General features: G+C 44.0%; 1 protein-coding gene across 7 annotated transcripts in view; it reads left to right on the forward strand.

Annotated features, from left to right (window-relative positions):
* Positions 1–21,507, forward strand: part of WWOX (WW domain containing oxidoreductase) — a 1,100,068-nt gene that overhangs the window by 339,113 nt on the left and 739,448 nt on the right. For all 7 annotated transcript variants that reach the window (XM_088476819.1, XM_088476820.1, XM_088476817.1 and 4 more), the window contains exon 9: positions 3,000–3,264. In XM_088476819.1, coding sequence (XP_088332945.1) covers positions 3,000–3,264 — 265 coding nt within the window. The remainder of the gene's footprint in view (positions 1–2,999; positions 3,265–21,507) is intronic.

The following is a 21,507-nucleotide window of genomic DNA, read 5'->3' on the forward strand; positions in this document are numbered from 1 at the left end:
CATTTTCTAATAACTCACTGTTTTACATGAAACGTCCCATTTTACTAACCTTGCCGCTTAGTCAATCTTCGATGAACTGAGCTGTGAGAGGGTAAAGTACAAACTGATCTGCAAACCAAACCATAGAGGGTACATTCAGCTCTTGATAAAATGCCCCCCTATAAAGCCATGCCGGCGGCAGGTAACAAAATGTTCCCAGATTTTTAAGTTAATCAGGAAATTTTCTTAAGGACATTTTTTAGTGTTTTCCTTCCATAGCAAAGAGGCAGAAAAGTGAAGGCACAAACAGCTGGTGTTTAATTACTCTGTCTGACTCAATTACAAAACATCAACTAGTTATTTTGATTTGTGTTTCAGTCATACCATGGGTATACTTAAAAACATTATAGTCTGCCAAAACTCATCCTGGCTCTGTTTATATTTATCTTTTAAACATATGAAGAAGCTGATGGCGAGATACCAAGGTTATTATCCCAGTGTTACTATCTGATTGTATTCTACAAGCAAGAGGTCATTGGGCTTGCACGGATTCCCAAGCTCCAGGCGTTCCTATTACTTAAATCAGCACAGGAATAATCCTAACATGCCGGCTGGAACCAAGGGCTTTAAATTGTGGCTCCACATATGTTATACTTTTAGAAATGTTTCACCTATCTTTCTTCGTGCTCCTCAACAGGTTGTCCTGGTGTCTAGGTGTCGGGGATTGCCATGCAGTGGTGAGCTAGGTAACCTGACACAGGCTGAGTTCCTGTTCACCACCATTCTATGTAAGGACATCCTGACACCCTGTCATGCAGTACCTGTAAGCATTAGGGCATGTGTAGTAACAGTCGGGATACACAGCTTTTTATGTCTAGTTATTTGAAGGGGCCATAATAAAACTTAAATGTGTAAAAATGTAAAATGCATTAAATGTAGTGTAGGGAAAGAGTAAACTCTTTGCAGTAATGCCATACATACATACATACATACATACATACATACATATCAGTATTGTTAAAATGCTCCACTGGGGACAGAATAGTATTATGTCTGCATTGCTGAAGTGGGTGGAGCTAGTCCAGTCATAGAGGCGGATGTTATGCCCCTCCCATGTAACGCCTTTGTCCCCCCTCACATCTGCCAGACTTTTCTTTCCCATCCCTCCCATCATTTATCATACTAAAGTTTTTCTCCCATAGCGAACACCATCTTCAGATGTTGTTAACAGGCTTTGTCCAATGGAAGAGTGCAAAGAGGGATCTATTCCGTATTCTGAACAGGGATACTGCTGGAACAGAGCCCAGCAGTATAGGGTTTTGCATTCATAGCTGCTTATCAGAACCAGGGCTATAGTAGAGTGCAGTGGTGAGTCCAGGTGATGAGGGAGGCTTGGCTAAATCCTGGGGGCGTGGTCACTCTGCTCAAAAAAAATAATCCAAGAAAACATCTACGCTACCTTGTAGCACTGGTGGGCATGGAGAGGGGCACATTCTGCATGGTTGCACCATGCCCGTTAGACAATCCTAGGCACAGGTATCAGTACCTGCTCCATTTACCCAACTTTTGGTGGCGCTGACCCAAACGATTGACGCAGCATGACTATATTGGTATATCAGTCCGGGGGAAAAAAAAAATTCTATTTGCAGAAGTATTACTTTTTCAAGGCCCTGATTGCCACCAATGATAAACAGAGACCCCTCAGTCTTCCCAATGAGACCTGTTATATAATGGGACCCAGGATCCCAGTATGTGTTCTACTTCTGTTTTGTGCATCAGGGCTCAGGATAGGAATGTTTTGTTTACAGTATACATTATTTGTTTTCAATGGACAATTGAACAAAATTGTTAACATGGAAAAAAAAAAATCATATCTTTTGAAAGCAGATTAAGAAAAAAAAAGTTAGTACTACCACAACATAAATACATTTTTGTGTAGCAAATATTAAACAAAGAAAAAAAAAATCTAATACAAAGAGCAGTATAAGATGAAAATCAGTGTTTCCCAGCCCCAAATCCCCCCCCCCCCCAAAAAAAAATAATTGTATGTGCTCCATTCCTGCTCCTGTTCCGCCATTGCATATTTGTACGTTACTGCAGGCTCTAATTCTGTGTGTATGTACTAAAGCAGGCGGTGCTTCCAGCATTAGGCCAGGGCTGGTCAGGGACAGCCCATGAGCCCCCTGAAGGTGCTGAGACAATGATTTGGTTCCTGCCCCTCGATTGTTTCAAAGTGATCACAATATGGCTGAAAGCAAGCGTATGAAGCACAATCATACTCAGCAGTGGGGTATGCCAGGTAATCTGGAGACGATATGGTGACTTCTCAATGGCAGTGTAGGAGAGGTCGAGGTCCGCATCAGGCCTTTTCTGCCACGAAATATTACTTGGATATAATGTCAGCTTATTTATACACTACTATTAGACCAAAATAACACTGGGCATTAACAAGGAGATTCATTTCTCAGTGATGTGCCGCGGCAATGACTGGCGGTTACCTTAAACTATCCCAGTGCCCAAATATTTGTCTGCAACTTAAATATAGAGGTATGACTATAACTGTGTCCAACCTTGTACCTGGTGCACAGATTTGGTATCCCTATAGCCCAGAGTGAATGAGTCCGTTTAATTTCTTAGTTAATATAAAAATAATTGGGATTTCTTACTAATACTGTGAAACTACCTATGAGCAGATTCAAATAAAAGTGTATTATTTTCATGCTTTTGCTCATTTTTTCGTCATACAATATTCGCAAAATATTTTCTACATAAACCTAAAAAGATAAAATTCATTTGAATGGAGAAACAAAAATTTCCATTTAAATCGATGCAAAATAAGAAGTCTGTTAATAAGGGACGATGATAAACTCTGCCGTCTCTTGAAGTTAGTTGATATAAACTCAACACCTTCAGCCGCTGAAAAAGAGATTATAGCAAGTGCTGGTTTCCTGGCCGAAAGTTCGTGCTTTACTGGCAGGATGTCTGAAATAATTGAATTTTTTTTTTCTTTTGAAACTCAGATTCACAGAAATTAAAGATTCATCTGGGAAACTTGACCTGAACCTGCTTTCCCCATCTAAGAAAGACTACTGGGCCATGTTAGCATACAACCGTTCCAAGCTGTGCAATGTTCTCTTCTCCAAGGAGCTGAACCGACGCCTCTCTCCCCATGGGGTGACATCCAATGCACTGCATCCAGGAAACATGATGTATTCCTCTCTTCATCGGAACTGGTGGGGGTACACTTTGCTGTTTGCTTTGGTTCGACCCTTTACAAAGTCCATGGTGAGTGAACCTCATTACATATTATTAGCTTTACTGGCATAAGATAAAAGTGTGTTTCAAATCCAGATGTACGTCTTTAAGTCAACCTCTCTGCCTTTGATACCTGTGAGCCTTGTTCTAGTCGTTTATATGTGGCACCGTATTAATGACAGAGCACTCTCCCTAGTCCAGCTCCGAGATCCCTTGCAGTAGTGATCTTGCTTGTTGTGATAATTACCCGATGATGTGCAATACATTCGTCTGTGTAGTGTAGACAAGAGAAATGTGATACGGTAAAATCATGGGAACTGGCTTTTTAGAATTATGAGGGTGGAAAAAAATGAACTGAAAAACACAGCAGACGTTTTGGCTGAAATTTATTTCTTTACTTTAAAATAATGATGTGCCCCAGGAAAACTTGGAGAGGAGCGGTGAAAAAAAAAAAGTTTGGTGACCTCCGCGCCTCTCCAGTCCATGATTCCAAAATACGGAAAGCGTGCATGTGTTTTTATTCTGCAGCTCCGTAGACTAGTGATGGATTATAGCAAAGACGTATGGGGCTACTGTCTTTGGCCAGCAGTACCCATTATTATCCCTATGGATTAAGTTTGCATTTGGTGTAACAGTGCTCTTTTAATAGATGAGGTGAACTTGGATCACAGAGTAGTTTTGTGTTCTTATGACTGTGGGATTATGGGATGTGTAGGAGCTGGGCTCACATCTTCAGTGCCCCTTGGCACTCCTACTCAATTGCTGCAGACATTCTGCAGAGCAGACCTACACAATTGATCTAATGAACCTTTGTACAAGTAACATTATATTTGTGTACCATACGAACAGAAGCCTACAATAGACCAATCACCATCTTGAAAATCTTTTGTATAATCCATGTAAATTATATGTGGGTGGTGCCAGATAAGGGCGCGCAGCAATTTCAGAGCTTGACTGCTCCCATGGGATAGAGGAGGAATCTTCCACGTTCACTTCATCCTGTCACCAATAGGGAGCGATCAAATAGGATGAACACTAGCACTTTTTTTTTTTTAGCTGGAAATGCAAAAGCTCTCACAGTGACTGCGTGATATGACCCGTTATGTCCATCACCGCCTCACACTTGAAGTAATTTTGTTGGTTATAAATAGTGGAGGCGCCATTATGTGGACTGATTACTCAGTGGTGGATGTAGCCTGCAAATTCACCTTGTAACCAGTGGAATCACTGATGCGTTCCACCTAGTTTTTCAAATTATTGGGCATGTTAATGAATTTGGGACTGTCCAGTGGGAAATAAATGTTCTGTATTCATTGCCTAGTGAAGCAATAGGCAACATTTTGTAAATATCGGTTCAACCTCTGTCCACAAATTGGCTGCCTCGACCGGTACATGGGGGTGATTTGAAAGAAAGGAAAAAAAAGTGCACCAAATCACTAGCATTCTAGCATGCTACATGTGGTTGGTTTGCTTACCAAATTTATGTTATCGTTGATCAACAATTAGGATTCTACAAAGGAAGTTGAAAGTAAGTACACCAGGGCAGGAGACTAGCTAACGGGGTTGTAAAATGGGGGAACATCCCCTCCAGAGTTTGGGAGATTTAAGTCCATAGTTGGGAAAATCCAAATGTTCTCCGTATGCCAATGTAAGTTAAACACTAAAGGCTTTAATGAAAATCCGCTCTTTGAAAGCCACCTAATTGCACCAAACGTTTGTATAGAAATGTGAAAAATGTAAACTGGTAATGGAAAGTTGCTGTTAAGAAAATAAGTGTTTAATTCTAAATGCACTCTTCCTCTGGCTAAAATTAGATTTCACTTGTGCTTTCTTGTGTACAGTTGGACGCACTGACGCTTACTTCTTTTATTACCTAAGGAAAAAATTATTTATTTTCACAAACCAAATTCAAGTGTATTTAAACTGTGTTTATCTGTATATCACATTTGTTCTGGGTAGTGTGTGATTAAATACAATGGTTGTAGATTGTAGAGTATTCAGTAGAGGGCGCTGTAGGAGAATCATGGTCCTGAAAAAAAAAAAAACACCTAGCTCAGTTCACAGTAAACTAAGGATGGCCATTGATGGGTTATCCGGTGATGGTTTTTAAAAATTGATGTTGCAACCATCGGCGGCCCCCATTGCACATGCAGAGACCGCTGCTGCTGTCTTACATGGGTCCTCCATGGCCGATCAATGGAAAAAGGAGTTCACCATTGATGTCAGATTATTAATGGCATTGGTTACTATTCATCGATGGCCAATGACCATCCGTAGCATAAACCAGAAGCAAGAAGGGTAACTTCCATTACTGTGTGTGCTATCATTAAACTTATTACAGGTTTGTAAACAACTTAAGCTAAAAAACAAAACAACACTAATGACGCACTATAAGTTACTAAGCAGCAATTGTACACAATAAGCAAGTTATTACTGGTAATAGTGTTTAAGTGTTAAATATACTGTATATGTAAACTTGGTAAAATGATAAAGGTGTTATTGATAAAATACGCTGATACCCATATTATTGTATCAGTTTGGTATGTTTAAACAAGAATATGCATCAAAGGTGTTATACTTATGTGCCTGAAAGGTGTAAACTAGGAGTAATACCTGAAATATTGCGGTTTGTGATCATTGATCGTATGTTTGTGAGAATTGTAAATCAATTTGCAAATAACGATTCGCACGCTGTTAGTAATTATATTTAAATAATAGGGATTCTTTGTTATAAAACTCCAAGCAAAAGGATAACACACTTTCTGCATGTGCTGTCATTAACCTGATCATGTTTCCAGATCCTTTAGACACCAGTTTGTCATTATTAGTGGATTTATCACTATTAAGTTTACCATGTTCCCCATGTCTTCCTCACGATGCCTTGCATGGTTTAGAAGCACCGTTTTTTTTTAGTTAATTTAAAAAAAAAAAAAAAGGGAAAGCCCCGTCCAAAGGAATGGACTACACCCTCGTACCAAAGTCCCCAGGCATTGTATTTACAGATATGTCCTCACTCATCTTTGCTGCAGTCGTGTCAAACAGCCCCTCGTGGCGCGACTGGTCACGTGAGCCTCTGCTAGCTCCGGCCATCTTTTTTTTAGTCTTTTTGTACCAGAAATGCGCCTGAGTCGCAATCCGATGCGGCTAGGAAGCACCAGGAGACTCTGCTGATTAATTTGATATGTGACACTTGTATATCTGTGTGCGACTGAGTCACTCAATCAGCATGCAAAGTGCTACAATGCAGTTCCCTTTACAGCCTTAGATGCACACAGTTATATGTGTCGCAGTCCTAGTTGCATCGCATTGCGACTTAGACACATTTTCGGCACAAAAAGATGCCCAACGGATGCTGAGCTGCACAGGACCTGGCGGCTCACTCATAGCAGGCATATCGCGCAGCGTGGCGTATTGAATCTAGATGAGCGAGGACACATCTGCAAAAGCCACTTTGTAGCAGTGATGTAGAATAGGCGTGAAGTCCTTGTGCTATTATCACACGCTCCCTGCAGCCTTTTCGGAGAACTAAATATTGTTTTTGGCTGTGCTGGGATTTGAATATCAAGTTTTAGGGGGCAACAAGCGCTTAGCAGATGTTACAAGGAACTAAAATTAATAAAAGGAAAAAAAAATCCTCCTTTCTAACATTTGAAAGTGGGTCAGGTTTGTTGAAGTTCTGAGACTATTGGGTTACGTTTCCTGTTTCTGCGCAGAGCCAGCCATTGTGCAAGGACTTTAACAGATGTGCAGTTCCCCCCTTTTAATAGATGGGAATAAAAACCCTGGTTCTGTTGCGGAGTTATAAATTACAGTGGGAAAGCTCAAGCTGTCACTGTGTTAACCTTAACTCGCCAGAGCAGCGTGATCCTGCCCTCGAATAACCTGATGCCGAAAGATTTATAACTTGAAAAATGTAACAGATTTCGGAGAGGATTGAGATGTGTTGACTCCGGCATCAGACAGACAGAGATGAACATTTAGGATTCTGTGCAGAGAAAACATTTTGCTAAGATACATTCCGATTCCTTTGGGATTGATCCCATAATATGGCACAGTGTCTGCGTTATACATGCAGCCTTACACGCCCAGCCCTGTAGGAAAGATGAGAAGCCTCCAAAGTCTCTGGAATTGTAGATTGTTTGGACTCTGGAGTTTATTTAATGAGTGCACTTTATTTGTGTGTTTTATGCATAGCTTAGCTAATGGGAATATTCTTCTGGATGTAACAAGTTCTACATCTAAACGATGCGTATTAGGTCACAGACAAGTATTATACCTGTGCAATTGCTTACACGTTTGTGACTCTGTCTCTTTCTCATCTCTCTCATATCTATCTCTCTCATATCGATCTCATATCTATCTCTCTCACATCTATCTCTCTCATATCGATCTCATATCTATCTATCTATCTCTCTCATATCGATCTCGATCTCATATCTATCTATCTCTCTCATATCGATCTATCTCTCTCATATCTATCGATCAGTCTGTCGGTTTGTGTCTCTCTCTGTCTTTCTCTCTCTCTCTGTCTCTCTCTCTCTGTCTCTCTCTGTGTCCAGGGGCAGAACTGTGGGAGACAATGGAAGCGCCTGCCGCCGGGCGCCAGCACACTGTAGGGGCACCTCCTCCATTGCCCACAAAATATTTACCCCACTTAGGGCTGTAAATATGTACCCGGAGTGTACCGTCATGGCCGCCCAATACATGGTATTTTCCCTTTTTTTTTTTTTTTTAGGGGGGCACCAAATTATTACTTGCCTCGGGGAGTCTGTGAAGAATTTACGCCACTGTCTGTGTCTTTTTCTCTCTGTCTCTCATTGTCTCTGTCTATCTGTCTCTCTCTGTCTCTCTATCTATCCTTTGTATCTATCATATACGTATACACCCATATTGTGGAAAAAATAAAATTCTATATAATGTCGACACATGAATTTAGGGTTAGAGTTAAGTTAATGCTAATATTGCATCGTCGGCATTCACAATGTCAACATTATGTCTGTGTCAACTTGTTAAATGTCAACGCTCCGAACATGCCGACACTCATACCATGTCGACAATGCGATGTTGACATAATGCCGACATGGTACAACACACGCATACTTGGCAAATGTTCAGTAAAAACAGACAACAACAACATGTATACAATAGAAAAAACTAAATAAACTTTTATAGCATAAGTCAATCAATATTAACTTTATTTTATCGGTTGAATGTATAAAATAGACCAATGGGTTCTATTTTGTGGATTTAGGGGCTTATTAATTAATGGTGGCAGTGGGGCCCCCGAAAGTGTTGTTCGAGTCATTCCTTGGTAACTCACGTTACAGATATAGAAAGCCATTAGCAGTTCCTGTATACAAGTTTTTTAATGCATGACCTGTATTTTCTCAATAAATAAATTGAATTTCACATAAATTCCTTTGCTGCTGATAGCCATTGCATGTACTTGCTATGTCACTTTGTAACGTGAGTTACCATCTGGCATGACCCATTCTTTATTTATTATGAATGATTTTTCAGGGTTATTAAACAAAATATAGTTGCAGGACAGCGACTCTAATAGAGGATAGCAGCAAGGGAAGGGCCTGACACTGTGCATGGGTAACCTGTGAGGGCGGAGGACCGAGGCTGCCAGGGACAGATCGGAAATTGGCATTTACTTCTGGGAGCTTGGTAAATTGGGCTCAACTACTCTAATAATCTATTATTATTGCTAATAATGTGGATTGCGGTCTGCAGCATTAACGAATGAAGTATCACCTGCGTTCAGGTTTTGTGCCATTTCCCTGATCCTTAACTATGACCGCGGTTTCTTTATGATTTTACCCTTGATAAATAGACCCCATAATCGAATACTGTGCCTGGCAGAATGCTTTGCTGCCGTCCCTAGATCTTTGGTTGACCATTGGCGCCACTCAGTGCATGCCTGATGATGTCATATTAGTTATGTGCCCTCGGAGGGGTACCGGGACACAGAAGACTGAAACTGGAGGAGGTGCAGCACAGATAAGGGTTAGATACACTTTGCTAGACTGTGTGTGTACATGTAGGATAAGAGGTTTTATAGAGGGCTGCTGCCGGAAACCAATGGTGATGGCCCTAGACTGAGACCGGTGCAGGGTATGTGATATTACGGGGTATGTGATATTACGGATCCACAGGGCTGCACCACTATGTTGGCAAATAGGTAATTAGTCATTTTCCTCTGTTTATAATCGGTGTCAGATGCAGGAGACCATACTGTAATCTGCCTGATTCAGTTTTGCACATTTATCCCCTAAATACTGTATATAACTATTATAGTGGTCTTATTTCATTGTTCAGCAAAGACACTGAGAATAAAGGATGCAGAATTGGTTAGGACAAAACTCGGTCTTAAGCTGCATACACAAACAACGATTTTGTTACCATCGATTTTATGAACGATTTTCTGACAGATTTTTTTAAAGTGTAATGAATGATTTTTTTGAACTACAAACGATTTTTGCATATTCCCTTAATGAAAATCGTTGAGTTGACAAGTCTGACTGAACTACAAACTACAAACGTGAACGCGCATGAATGATTATCGTTCATAGTTTGACTCAGAAAGTGAACGATTTTTTTAAACGATATCTTTTGACAATAATCGTTCAAAAAATCATTGTGTGTGTATGCAGCTTTAGCATTGACAAAATATTTTTAGATTCAGCCGCATATTCTACATGTTTTATGTGAATTCCCTTGGCCATATTTCTCCTTTTACTATATATATATGTATGTACAGTATGTATGTGTTTTGATGCCTTTTTAACAAATGATCAGACATGTTTAATGACCTGCTTCTTTTCCTCTAGACAAAGCAGTGATGTGCGGTGAGGTCACTGGCTGGGGAGGCACACATGGGGGTGGGTATGAGTGCCGGGAGCCTGTCTCACCCCCTACTCACTGTATCTCTCCCCTCACTACACTAAGCTTCAGTGTCCATTGATCCAGTTTTAGCTCTGCCTCCCCTGAATGCATGTCCCTGAGACAAAGTCATACAAATTTAATGTTATTTACCTTCCCAAGAAAAGAATAAAACTGTTATTATATTTCATCCTTTTTTTATGATCGGTGTATTTGATCTTGTGCAATCACTAAATGATTCACTTGATATGGTGTGACTGACTTAGGGCCTGATTCAGAGCCGGACGCTCTGACCAGAGCACTCGCTCTGAATCAGGGCCCTCCTCCATTAAAATGGAGCGTCCTCCTGGACGCTCGTATAGCTGTGGGTCACCACCCACAGCATATACGAGCATCCAAAAAGATGGTCGCGATGGTCTTGACCATCGCGACCATCGGACTTGCGACGGACACCCTGCGGTAGGGTCTCCCAGCCACAAGCCCTGGAGTGATTTTGGCTCTATCAGAGCCAAAATCACTCCCACTGACATCACTAGTGATGTCAGTGGGGCCGGCTTCAGACGGTAGGCGTTCCCATGGGAACGCATCCGTCTGGCAGGCACGCCCCCGGCACGCCCACCAAAGGGGGCGTGCTGTCAGTCACCATCGACAGCACGCCCCCTTTGGTGCGAGACCCGGAGCGACAGCTTGGCTGTCGCAGTCCGGGTCTCGCGCATGCGCACGACGGAGCTCCCTCCGTCGTGCGCATGCGCAGTGGGGAACATTGACCCACTTGCGAGCGTACTGCCGCTTGCAAGTGGGTCTGAATGACCCCCTTAACCTGTATAAGTTTACTGTTGCACACATATACATTATACAGACATTATATCTTATAATATTTCTGAAGTATCACTATCTGTACGTCTTGCTACATATAAGGAACAATGGGCCTTATTCGCTACGGATCGCAATACTGCATACGCAGGCAGTTCAACTGCGATCGCAATGCAAACTCAGCACTACATAAGGACGCCCACTTTACCGTACGCACATCCGTAATACTTAGCAGAAAAGCGAAACCATCGGTACAGTCGAGTACCATCGGACACATACGCACACTTGCACTGACCTTACTGAGAAGTTTCTAACAGCCACGCACGCTATGAGATCTCAGGCTGCGTATGGCTTCGCAGTGGATAATTTATGCACGCCCCTGAAACGACGTGCGAACGCACTGGCATGCCTGCGTTCGGCCGACCACCCCCCAGTCACCACCCACATACAGCACTTCCTGTCACTCACTCTGCGATGGGTCTGCATAGCTTGTGCTATCGCAGTCACAGTGACCGGTTTGCGCACTGCGATCGATGCGTATGCATGCGCAGAATGCAACAATCGGCCGACTGTGTGCATATTGGCAACTGCGATCCAAGCTGAATGACGCCTATTTATCATTAAATATTTGTGGAGTACCCGCAATATTAAATATCCCCCAGATGTACTATGGATGGATCACAGCAGATATCTCCAATATCTGTCACTGTTCCTGCAATTTTGTCTGTGAATGCAGCCCCCATTTGCTGGATCTTCCGATAGGATAGCGCTATCCCCAATTGGCGTTACCCTACAGTAGCCTATGGGTTACTGATTCCCAAATTTTTACACAGACCAGAACCAGGAAGCAGTGTAATAGCTCTTATCGGGGCCCGTCTCCTGGTAAAGGCATTTTAGTAAATTTGCATCTTTGTGGGCAAAAAATATTTATCACATCTGCATTAAAATATGGATTGCGATAAATAGGCCCCAAATTGAGACATTGGGATCAACAGTTCCTATTGACTTGTTAAGTGTAGAATTCTAAAGTGTAGTTACTGTACGTTTTGTTTGTTACATTCACAAATCATTGTGCGCATTACGGCCTAAAATGAAACTGTGCACAGATTCTAAATTAGTTTAGGAGCATTAATGTATTTACATGATAGCAAGAAGTATTGTTGTTTTCATTAGATAGCGTTTGTGTCCAGTTGGAAAGATTATATGGGCTTGACGAAAAGGAAACCTTTTATCTTCCAATAGTTTTACTGCAATAAATGATTGTTCCAATAAAAATATGACTTTACTGTAATTCTCATTTATTTTGTTCAAGATAGTACATAGAACAAAAGTACTTGGCACAAGAATATATCTGTTTTTGCAATACAAATCATTAAGTATAATGTATAAAGACTTCTTTGTCTAGTCTCTCGGGTGGAAGTATCCGGTGGTTTTATTGTCCTTAGGTCTGACACGGGGAGACTAAAAGTTCCGAAAACGGAAATCTTCAACGCTTTTGCTCCATTGTAAACTTTCTTGGGCCTGTGAAAACCATATTTATTAACATTACATTTATCACTGAAAAAAATATAGACGAGGGGGGTTTACACGTGCGCTCCTGTATGTGGATACATGCTGCGAGGGGAGGAAAAAAGGGGGGGGGGGTTTGTGCGAGAAATGTATGTATATATGATGGTGGGGTGAGGGGTGAGAGGAACGGGGTGGGGGGGGGGGGGAAAGGGGGGGGGGAGGTGACAGGGGAGGGTAGGTGGGAAAGCGGAATATGGGTGGTTATGTAGTAACAATAGATGGCGTGTATTGGTGTTTGTCTACTGTGTGGGTGTTGTTGGTGTGTAATGAAAAGCCAGACACTTGAGATCGAATCCAACCTGTTTATTGGTGAGTCACAGTGCTCCCCAGGCGGTATCGTGAATGAGATTGGGGTTGAGTGGCGGTTAAGTGATTTCCTGGTCAGGGAGTTGTTGAGCCCTTTTAGGGGGCTCCTTTCCGTGCGGCCCTTACTTCTGCACGTCCCCTCTGCTGGACCTATGGTCACAGTCTTAGAGGACCAGGATAGTGATGATGTCTATGATAAAGTCCCGTGAAGTGGCAGTGGCGGCGTCCCGCACTGAAGTTGTAGTTACTTACCGGTAGGTTGCAGTCTCTAGTCCTTGTACAGATGTCGTGTACTCCGGTATCGGTCCGGTGGTTACTGGCACCCTGCGAGCCCGCAGGGTGTGCCGGACGGGTGCTCGTCACTGCTTTGTGATAGGGGATGATGCGGCGGTCCGCGTTCGTAATTCTGTGCCACCTTGCCGTGGAGTTGATGATGGGGTACAAGGTGGGGTAGTGCAGTAGTCCTGTGCAGGGGTGTGTTGCCTCCAACGCGTTTCGGCCTTAAGCCTTCTTCAACTCCTTGAAGAAGGCTTAAGGCCGAAACGCGTCGGAGGCAACACACCCCTGCACAGGACTACTGCACTACCCCACCTTGTACCCTATCATCAACTCCACGGCAAGGTGGCACAGAATTACGAACGCGGACCGCCGCATCAACAATAAGCAGGCAGACGACATATTATTAAAAATATGCCCCTTTTTCTTTTCAACTTTGATAAGTAAGAGTGTAATAAGTTACTTATTCTTTGTGCACTCCTTTTGTGTTACATATAATATGTTTGCTCACTTGTACAAGGAATTGAGCAGAAGACACCATTTCATGTCTGAGAAATATATACAGTAGCTTACTGTGGAAAACCGATCGCATTAACTCTAAATGAACTTTCATTTTATCCCAGGGCAATGAAAATTAACAACTTTTGCTAATGATAAATACTATATGATTTAAAAACACAGAAAGGAGGTTATAAGTTGGAGCAATGCATGTAGTAAAACATTGCAATAGGGTGTTTCTAAAGCAAAGTACCTGAAGGTAAAATTTTATCTCAACCACAACTTCCTTACATGACTGCAGCTGGCAGGTTTTCCTATGGGGAAATAAGACCATGGGGCCTATTCAGGATGTTAATTATCGGGGTCCGTTCGGACCCCGATAATTAACATTCTAACTCGCCGCAGAATCCGGAGCTATGCTGAGTTGCGAAGATCAGCTGTCCTGTGAGCTGCTTCCAGTGAATCTTTTCCCTGCTCCTTTTATCGCAGTGACAGTAGTGCGCATGCGTGACCTACAGGTCACACATGTGCACAAGAGTCTCGACGTCTGGCGGAAGAAGCCGGACAAGGGCGGAGGGATCCGAAAGGATCCCTCTTCGTAACCCAGACCTCCTCCCCATAGGAAATGACCAGGTTGTGAGCATGGAATGGGAGCTCTCGCCATGACAAATGCAACCGCATTCAATCTCCTAAAATATTGTATTTCGGAACTTGATGAATTCTGTCTCCATACTAGTGTATGGGGAAAGGGGGCCATTCCACCAGAGGAAGGTAAGTAGGAGATATCTGTGATACTAGTGTATGGGGAAAGGGGGCCATTCCACCAGAGGAAGGTAAGTAGGAGATATCTGGGATATCTCCTGTTTTACTTCTTGGTGAATGGCCCGAATAAATGTTTATTTTCACCTGCTTTTGTAAAAATTAAATGATGATGAATAGGCCCCTAAATAGTACATACTATGTACTATGGAACAAAATAATTAAGAACACAAAAATACGTCAGGGGCAATTCCTGGCAAACCAGGCTAATCTCTGTGAGTAATTGTATAATAATGCCCCTTTCTACTTGGAAATAATCATGTATTTTAGCTTTTAATCTGTGTGTTGATGTTAAAGTGTAAACATTTGGAGTAAGTACCATGCTTATGACCTACGTTCTCAGGAATTGTTGAACTGTTTTACTGTAACTAAACACTTCTGGAGTATGTGATGTGTGTAGGACTATATGTCAGTTAGAATTGTACTAGGAGGTTAGCAGTGAGGGAGGGGAATCCTGCCAGACATTAATAGAAAGATTTTCTTTTAAATTAAGTACACACTGGAGCGATGTTGGGCCGATATCCCGTTTTGTAACGACATATCGCCTACATCGCTCAGTGTGTATGCATGATTGCGCTCTCTTACGGTCGCTAGCGACGGTCGCCAGTTTTGATATGCTGCACATCAAACCTAGCGATATCGCTAGCGGCAAGTGCACTGTTAATGAATGATGTAACGGTGATCATTCTGTCATTCATTAGAGTCGTCCAGTGTTGATGCACAATCACTGTTCACCGGCATTCGCTCTGATGTTGGAAGATTGCCTGTCGCTCCAGTGCGTACCCAGCCTAAGAGACGGGAAGTAATCGGGAAGCCGACTGCCTAAATACCGGCAGCCGGTTTCCCGACTGTCTTATCCCGGCATGGGTGAAATGCCGGGCGTCTGGATGTAGACGCCCGCATTTCCCCGACGCCGGGAGACCGGCGCCCGGCATCACGATCGTAGTGATGCCGGGCGCCGCGAGCGGACAGCCCGGGGGGGGGGGGTTAGGTTTAGGGCTCCCGGGGGGCACTTAGGGTTAGGCACCCCCCGGGAGGGTTAGGGTTAGGCACCCCCGGGGGGGACTTAGGGTTAGGCACCCCCCCTGGGACTTAGGGTTAGGCAGCGGGAAAGCGGGTGGTTAGGGTTAGGCACTTGGGGGGGGAAGTTCGGGTTAGGCACCCCTAAGGAGGGTTAGGGTTAGGGGGGTTAGGTTAGTGTATACTTACCTATCCACGATCGGGATTTCCAGCGCTGTCGGGCTTCCGCTGCTTCTAACTCTGCTCCTGTCGGGCTGCCGCTGACGGGAATCGAACCGCCGGCCGTATCATACCCATTCCTAAGAGACTGGGGAGTCTATGTATCTAAGACTTTTAGCCTAAATCCTGTAAAAACAGGACATAGTGCAGCTTCTGTGTTTCTGGAGCACAAGAAGGAACAAGGGGGAAATGACTGTACAGTAAGAGATGTAGGTAGTGATGGGATCACCCAACTGAATGGGTGCCTTTCCTTCCACAGTCTCATGTCGAGTGGCCACAGATATAGAGGAGGACCTGTTACCTTGGGACCTCAGCATTCTAAGTAAATTCAGACTGTTAGAATCGTTCCCCTGATGCTCTGTTTCCCATTTGAGCATATAGGTAAGACGTCAGTATCGGACCAGTATAACAAGCCCTGCACTCATCCACAGCGACACTCACACACTCCTAACGGTCTATAGGTCAGCAGTTCTAAGTCATTTCCCACCTGGGTACCCACTGGCAGCCCATTGGCGTTATCTGTACCCCCAACATTTCCAAAACAAAACATTTGTAATGAATATATTTGCTGTTAGAGCGTTTACTCTGCCCTATATAAAAGTGATAAATCCTACTGTATTAACAAGTATTTAAAAAAATTACCCAATAGTAGAATGAATTGTACATAGATATTTCTAACATATTTGTACAATTTGCAAAACATTTAAAATTGACAACAAAACTATAGTGCACATCTGCTTTCTGATACATGGATAGCCTTTCTCATTATGTTATCAGGCTCCTGCTGTGCTACACGGGGCTGAAGACCCCTAGGACGCTACTTTCACTGTGTCTAATTATCACCTGGATGTCCCCGACACCCCCCCCCCCCCCCCGCACCTAGTTGTAATTTTGAATTGAGGCCAGAATGTACCGTCAATCTGTTAATCTGGAGTTACACTGAAGGATAACATAACAGTCCTTTCTGGCAAAAAGCCTTCACTGTTTCTTATATTTGCTTGTTAGTATGTCTGCGGCCCGCTATTACTGCTCCGTCCTCTGTGGCCTGACCATCAGAGTCTTTATAGCACCACACTGCTGCTTTTCTGTCGCTAAGTCTCATCATATATCATGTTTTGGTGATAAACATTATACGCCAATATCCACCATTCCCTCTGTCCTCGATGGTATCCCACATTGTAAACAGCACAAATATGCCTCCTTGACTTCTGCCTAATGGTCATCGTGATACACAATCCTTTCACCCACTCCTACTCACCCCAGGAGCTTCCACTTCTCACCTAGCAGGGCCGGCTCTAGGGGTGTTCGACCTGAGCGGTCGCACAGGAGCGCCACCCATAGAGGACGCACCCCTCCCCAACATCCCGATTTCAGCGGGACATTACTGTCCCGCTGTTCCACCCGTGGGCCGAAGTGGCCCGCGGGTGGTTAAATCGGGAGGTTGGGGACCCCCCACTGCCGTGGCTTTGCTGCGGTGCCGGACCCCGGAGACTCTGAATGGATGCTGCGCGCATGCGCACGGCATCCATTCAGTGACGGGAGAGGGCTGGGGGAAGCCCAGCTAGTGAGACTCCCCCCAGCCTGACGTTATTTGGAGGCGGACACGTCTCCTAATAACATCACACAGGGGGTGTGGCCTATGGTAATTAGGCCATGCCCCCATTTTCACATGCGAAGATAGGGCGCGCTGGAGGGGGCCGGCACAGGGTTCTCCGACCCCTGGAGCCGGCCCCGTCACCTAGGGATTGTGGTGCTGTTCTTGCAGCTTCCTATTATTGGCTCTATGTAGATGTTTCCTGATGGAATTGAGGTTATTTGAAGTGAGCTCCTCATAATCTATAAAGTTTTTCTGAGCACTAATATGCCTGGCAAGTGCCTCAGGATCTGCAAATGTGGTCAGTGCTTTTGCTGCTGGCTGAGGTGGGTGGGGTTAGATTATGGGGCACCTTCAGCCAGTACTATCAGTCAAAAGTCCATGCTGTATGTACTCAGTAATGATACACAGTACAGGATTTCTGCTTCACTGCTTTCTGGCAATATATAGTATAACAAGTAGTGGAACAGCCCTGGCAGAAAGCCTGTATTGTAATGTACATCACAGTAGAGACTCTGATCTCTTTGGAGTCAATCCAATTAGCCACAAAGGGTGCGAGTTTCCTTTGCCACGGCAGTAAAACACCAGCAGTGGCACCTCATCTCGCACCTCTCGCTGCACGCTCCCAGCCTGAGTTTGATCAATATTTAGCAAGTTTGGGCTGCCGTAAAGTGCGGCTGGATCTGCTTGCAGAAACATATCGGTGACCATTCAGCAAATTATAAATGTATTACTGAGTTTAACAGCTGTTCTCTTTCTCTATTTAAAATGCAGCGGGGATCCAGTCCCTTACTTTGTCCCTTACTTTGTCAGGGGTACTCAGACCCCTAGATACACCCCTAGTTGTAGGCAGGCAGTGCTCTTAGTTGTTGAACTTGTTGTTATTGTAAAAGCTAAAAAGAGTGAAAGTGGTTAGCAATTACTTGCCTATCCTATTGATTTGACTGGGAACCCCCCTGGAAAGGCAGGCACGCTGACCCTCAAATGTGTACTCGGTAAGGATTGTCAGCCGGGAAGCGTGTGAGCGATCTTCTTAGGAGGCGATTTCCTCAAAATGTGTCTTTTTCGCACACGGATGTGCATAGGATGCACAGGCAGCTTCTGCTGATTACAATGACAGGCAGCATGCTTATATTCTGTGTATCTGCATGCGCAATGCTATGTTACAGTGTTAGCGGCTCGCATTTGCACACAGAATATAGGCATGCCGCATATCATTTTAAACAGCAGAAGCAGCTTGTGTGTCCTCAGTGTGAATAAGATAAATTGGAAGGGTAAAAAGTCGCACAAAAAGACGCTCGGCATTACAGAGACACGCCACGTCATGGCACGACTAGAAGGGCTGTGTAACGCGCAAGGAGGCTAGATGTATGTAAACACATCTGTATATCATGCAGGCCGTATGCATAAGACTGTTCTCATGTACAGATGACGTGACCATACCAATCAGTCTTCCCAAAGCGTCTTTTGTTATTAACATTTGCTTCCCAGAACCCTTTATTTTCTTTTTTTTGGCAGGCGCAAGTAATTATAAAGCTGCTTCCAATGTAGTACGATGGTTAAGCATCAAAATAATTTGCTGAGTATTCCCATCCAAGCACCTCATTTAACAGCTGATGGTGTGTATCGAAAATGTTGACAGGAACCGGTCATGCCTTAATGCATATTGGATCAGTAGCAATGAATTAGGGGTCCTGCAGGAACGTCCGTTGGTTTATGATATGAAGAGTGGATTTGGCATTTTTATTGGTCGCTCTCCGCTCACAAATACCGTAAGGAACTTAAGACTCAATTATAACTGCCTAAAGCGTATGGTTCCACTGGAAAACAACCAACGTACAGCTTAATTACAATGCTCAGCAGTTCAGATGACCAAAGTTGTGGCAGAATTGTCTGCAGATCGGGTTTGGCAGCGGACGCAATCCGTGAGTTCCACTTTTGCTTCATCATTACTCCCTGTAAATTTACTAAAGGTCGATTTTAATCAATCTCAATCGATCAGCATCGATGCTGTGTTTCAGGGGCTAAATCACACATGTACTAAAACTTAAAAATCGATATTAAAACATTGCCTGTTGGTGAATTGGTGAATTTAATCCCTGAAACAAAACATCGATGTTGATCAAACCAACTTAGTCAGGCCCCAGATCTGTCTAACACAACTAGAGTCCTACACAGATGAATGGCGTACCTCCCAACAGTCTCACTTTGGGAATGGAGACACAGCGAGGAAGTGACGTGGTAATGTCGCTATGATTCGCGCTTAGCGTCACTGGTATTCTACACCAGGGGTTCCCAATCACGGTCCTCAAGGCACAGTAACAGTCCAGGTTTTAGGGATAGCCATACTTGAGCACAAGTGACTTAATTAGTGCCTCAGTTATTTTGATTAAACCATCTGTGCACAATCATGGATATCACTAAAACCAGGACTGTTAGTGTGCCTTGAGGACCGAAGTTGGGAATCACTGTTCTAGCCCCTCCAAACCCTCTCCCCCCCCCCCCAATGCACACACATGCACACACATTAAAATAAAGGACTCTGTATGTAATCTGCACATGATGACATTATGTAGGAAATTAGTCATTAACGTTGCTCACAGCAACACAGAGAATGTCAGGAGATGTGTATCCCTTTTGATAGGTAGTGACCTGTCCTTTTGTGTGATTGTATTAGTGAGAACTGAGGAGGGATGTGCGTTCTCCCCCCCCCGCCCCATCCCACCTTCACACATACGGTATCAAAGTAAAATAATTGTGAAATCCGTTCAGCTTACTTGGAGATCCAAAGTCCAAATTATTTATTTGCACAATGAAAAACAAAGAGTATTGCCAGTACAATGCCTATGCGTGGTTGGCAATACCACACGGCTCCAATTCTGAACGCATTGACTTACAGGGTCGCTTGTTGTACACCGTGTACACAGCAGACAATATAGGAGTAACCCAGGGTTGCCTACTCTTCCGGAATGGCCGGGAGGCTCCCAAAAATCAGGTTGCGCTCCCTGCTGCCCCCAGGAGCAGACAGTTCTCCCAGCCAGCCTGCCATCCGTGCAAAATCCCACCCCCCTTACCGAATGAAAGTGGGCACCGGGGGGCACCATTGGCTAATGTATACCCAGCTTCAGAGTGGCAAATCGGTAGTTTACCGGGGATGTAGTCAGGAAGCCGACGGTCTAAATACCGACCGCCGGCTTCTCGACTGTCTAATCCCGGCAAAGTAGTAATGACAGGCGTCGATAACCCGACGCCTGTCATTAAACCTACGCCGGGAGACCAATGCCCGGCATAACTTACGAATGTAAGCCGGGCACGGACAGCCACGGTTAGGTTTTAGGGCTCCTGGGAGGACTTAGGGTCAGAAACCCCCCAGGAGGGTTAGGGTTAAGCTAGGGGAAGGGGGGTTAGGGTTAGGCACTTGGGGGGGTGGGAGGTTAGTGTCAGGCACCCCTAAGGGAGGGTTGGGGGGGGGTAGGGTTAGTAAATACTTACCTTATTAGCAATCGGGATCTTCATCCCTGCCGGGCTTCCACTGGTGGTATTACCTACGACACCCGTCTACAGTTAAAAAGAGGTTCTCATTAGAAACATATGCATTTACGGTACCAAACAAGCCGTGACTACAGGCAAACTTGAATAAAACAAATGTTCGCAAATCTGTGCTAACTTACAAAAGCAAATATGTTTTCATACATGAAATTGCAGTGTGATATTTACATACTGTTATGTTGGAAATTGTGCAATGTTCATAAAGAATGTAAACACCAATATACAACAATTCGTGATATATTAAGTATATGGAAAATAATATAGGATTTAAATGTACAGAAAGTTGTTTATTATTTTACTTCATTCAATTTTACGTATTTAATTTTAATAGTGGTCAGACCCATGCTAATTGGCTCAGGGCTTCTTATTTTATTTTTTATACGCCACACTGGACCAAGTTGCTGCAATGTGTGAGAATTAAACCATAGCTGCAAACAATCTGGCTATTTCTCCAGGAGGAGGCAGCAAGGTCGGCATAGCCGGAGGGGGGGATCATGGAGCATGTTTGGGGGTGAAGTAGGGGGGCATGTCTGCGCAATGGCAGCCCCACCCCCGTTATACAATGCCGAGAGTACAAGCATTTGACAGCAGGGGGCGGAGCCACTATGACGTGATTCAGCGTAAAACGCTTAATTTGCTCCCCCTGCATTGTATAAGTGAGCGGGAGGGGGGGAGGGGACTACAGCGGGAAGGTGCGGAGGGGTGGTGGCGGCCCGCTGGGA

Source organism: Taudactylus pleione, unplaced genomic scaffold (genome assembly GCF_031769625.1).
Source record: "Taudactylus pleione unplaced genomic scaffold, aTauple2 ptg000195l, whole genome shotgun sequence".
Lineage (NCBI taxonomy): Eukaryota > Metazoa > Chordata > Amphibia > Anura > Myobatrachidae > Taudactylus > Taudactylus pleione.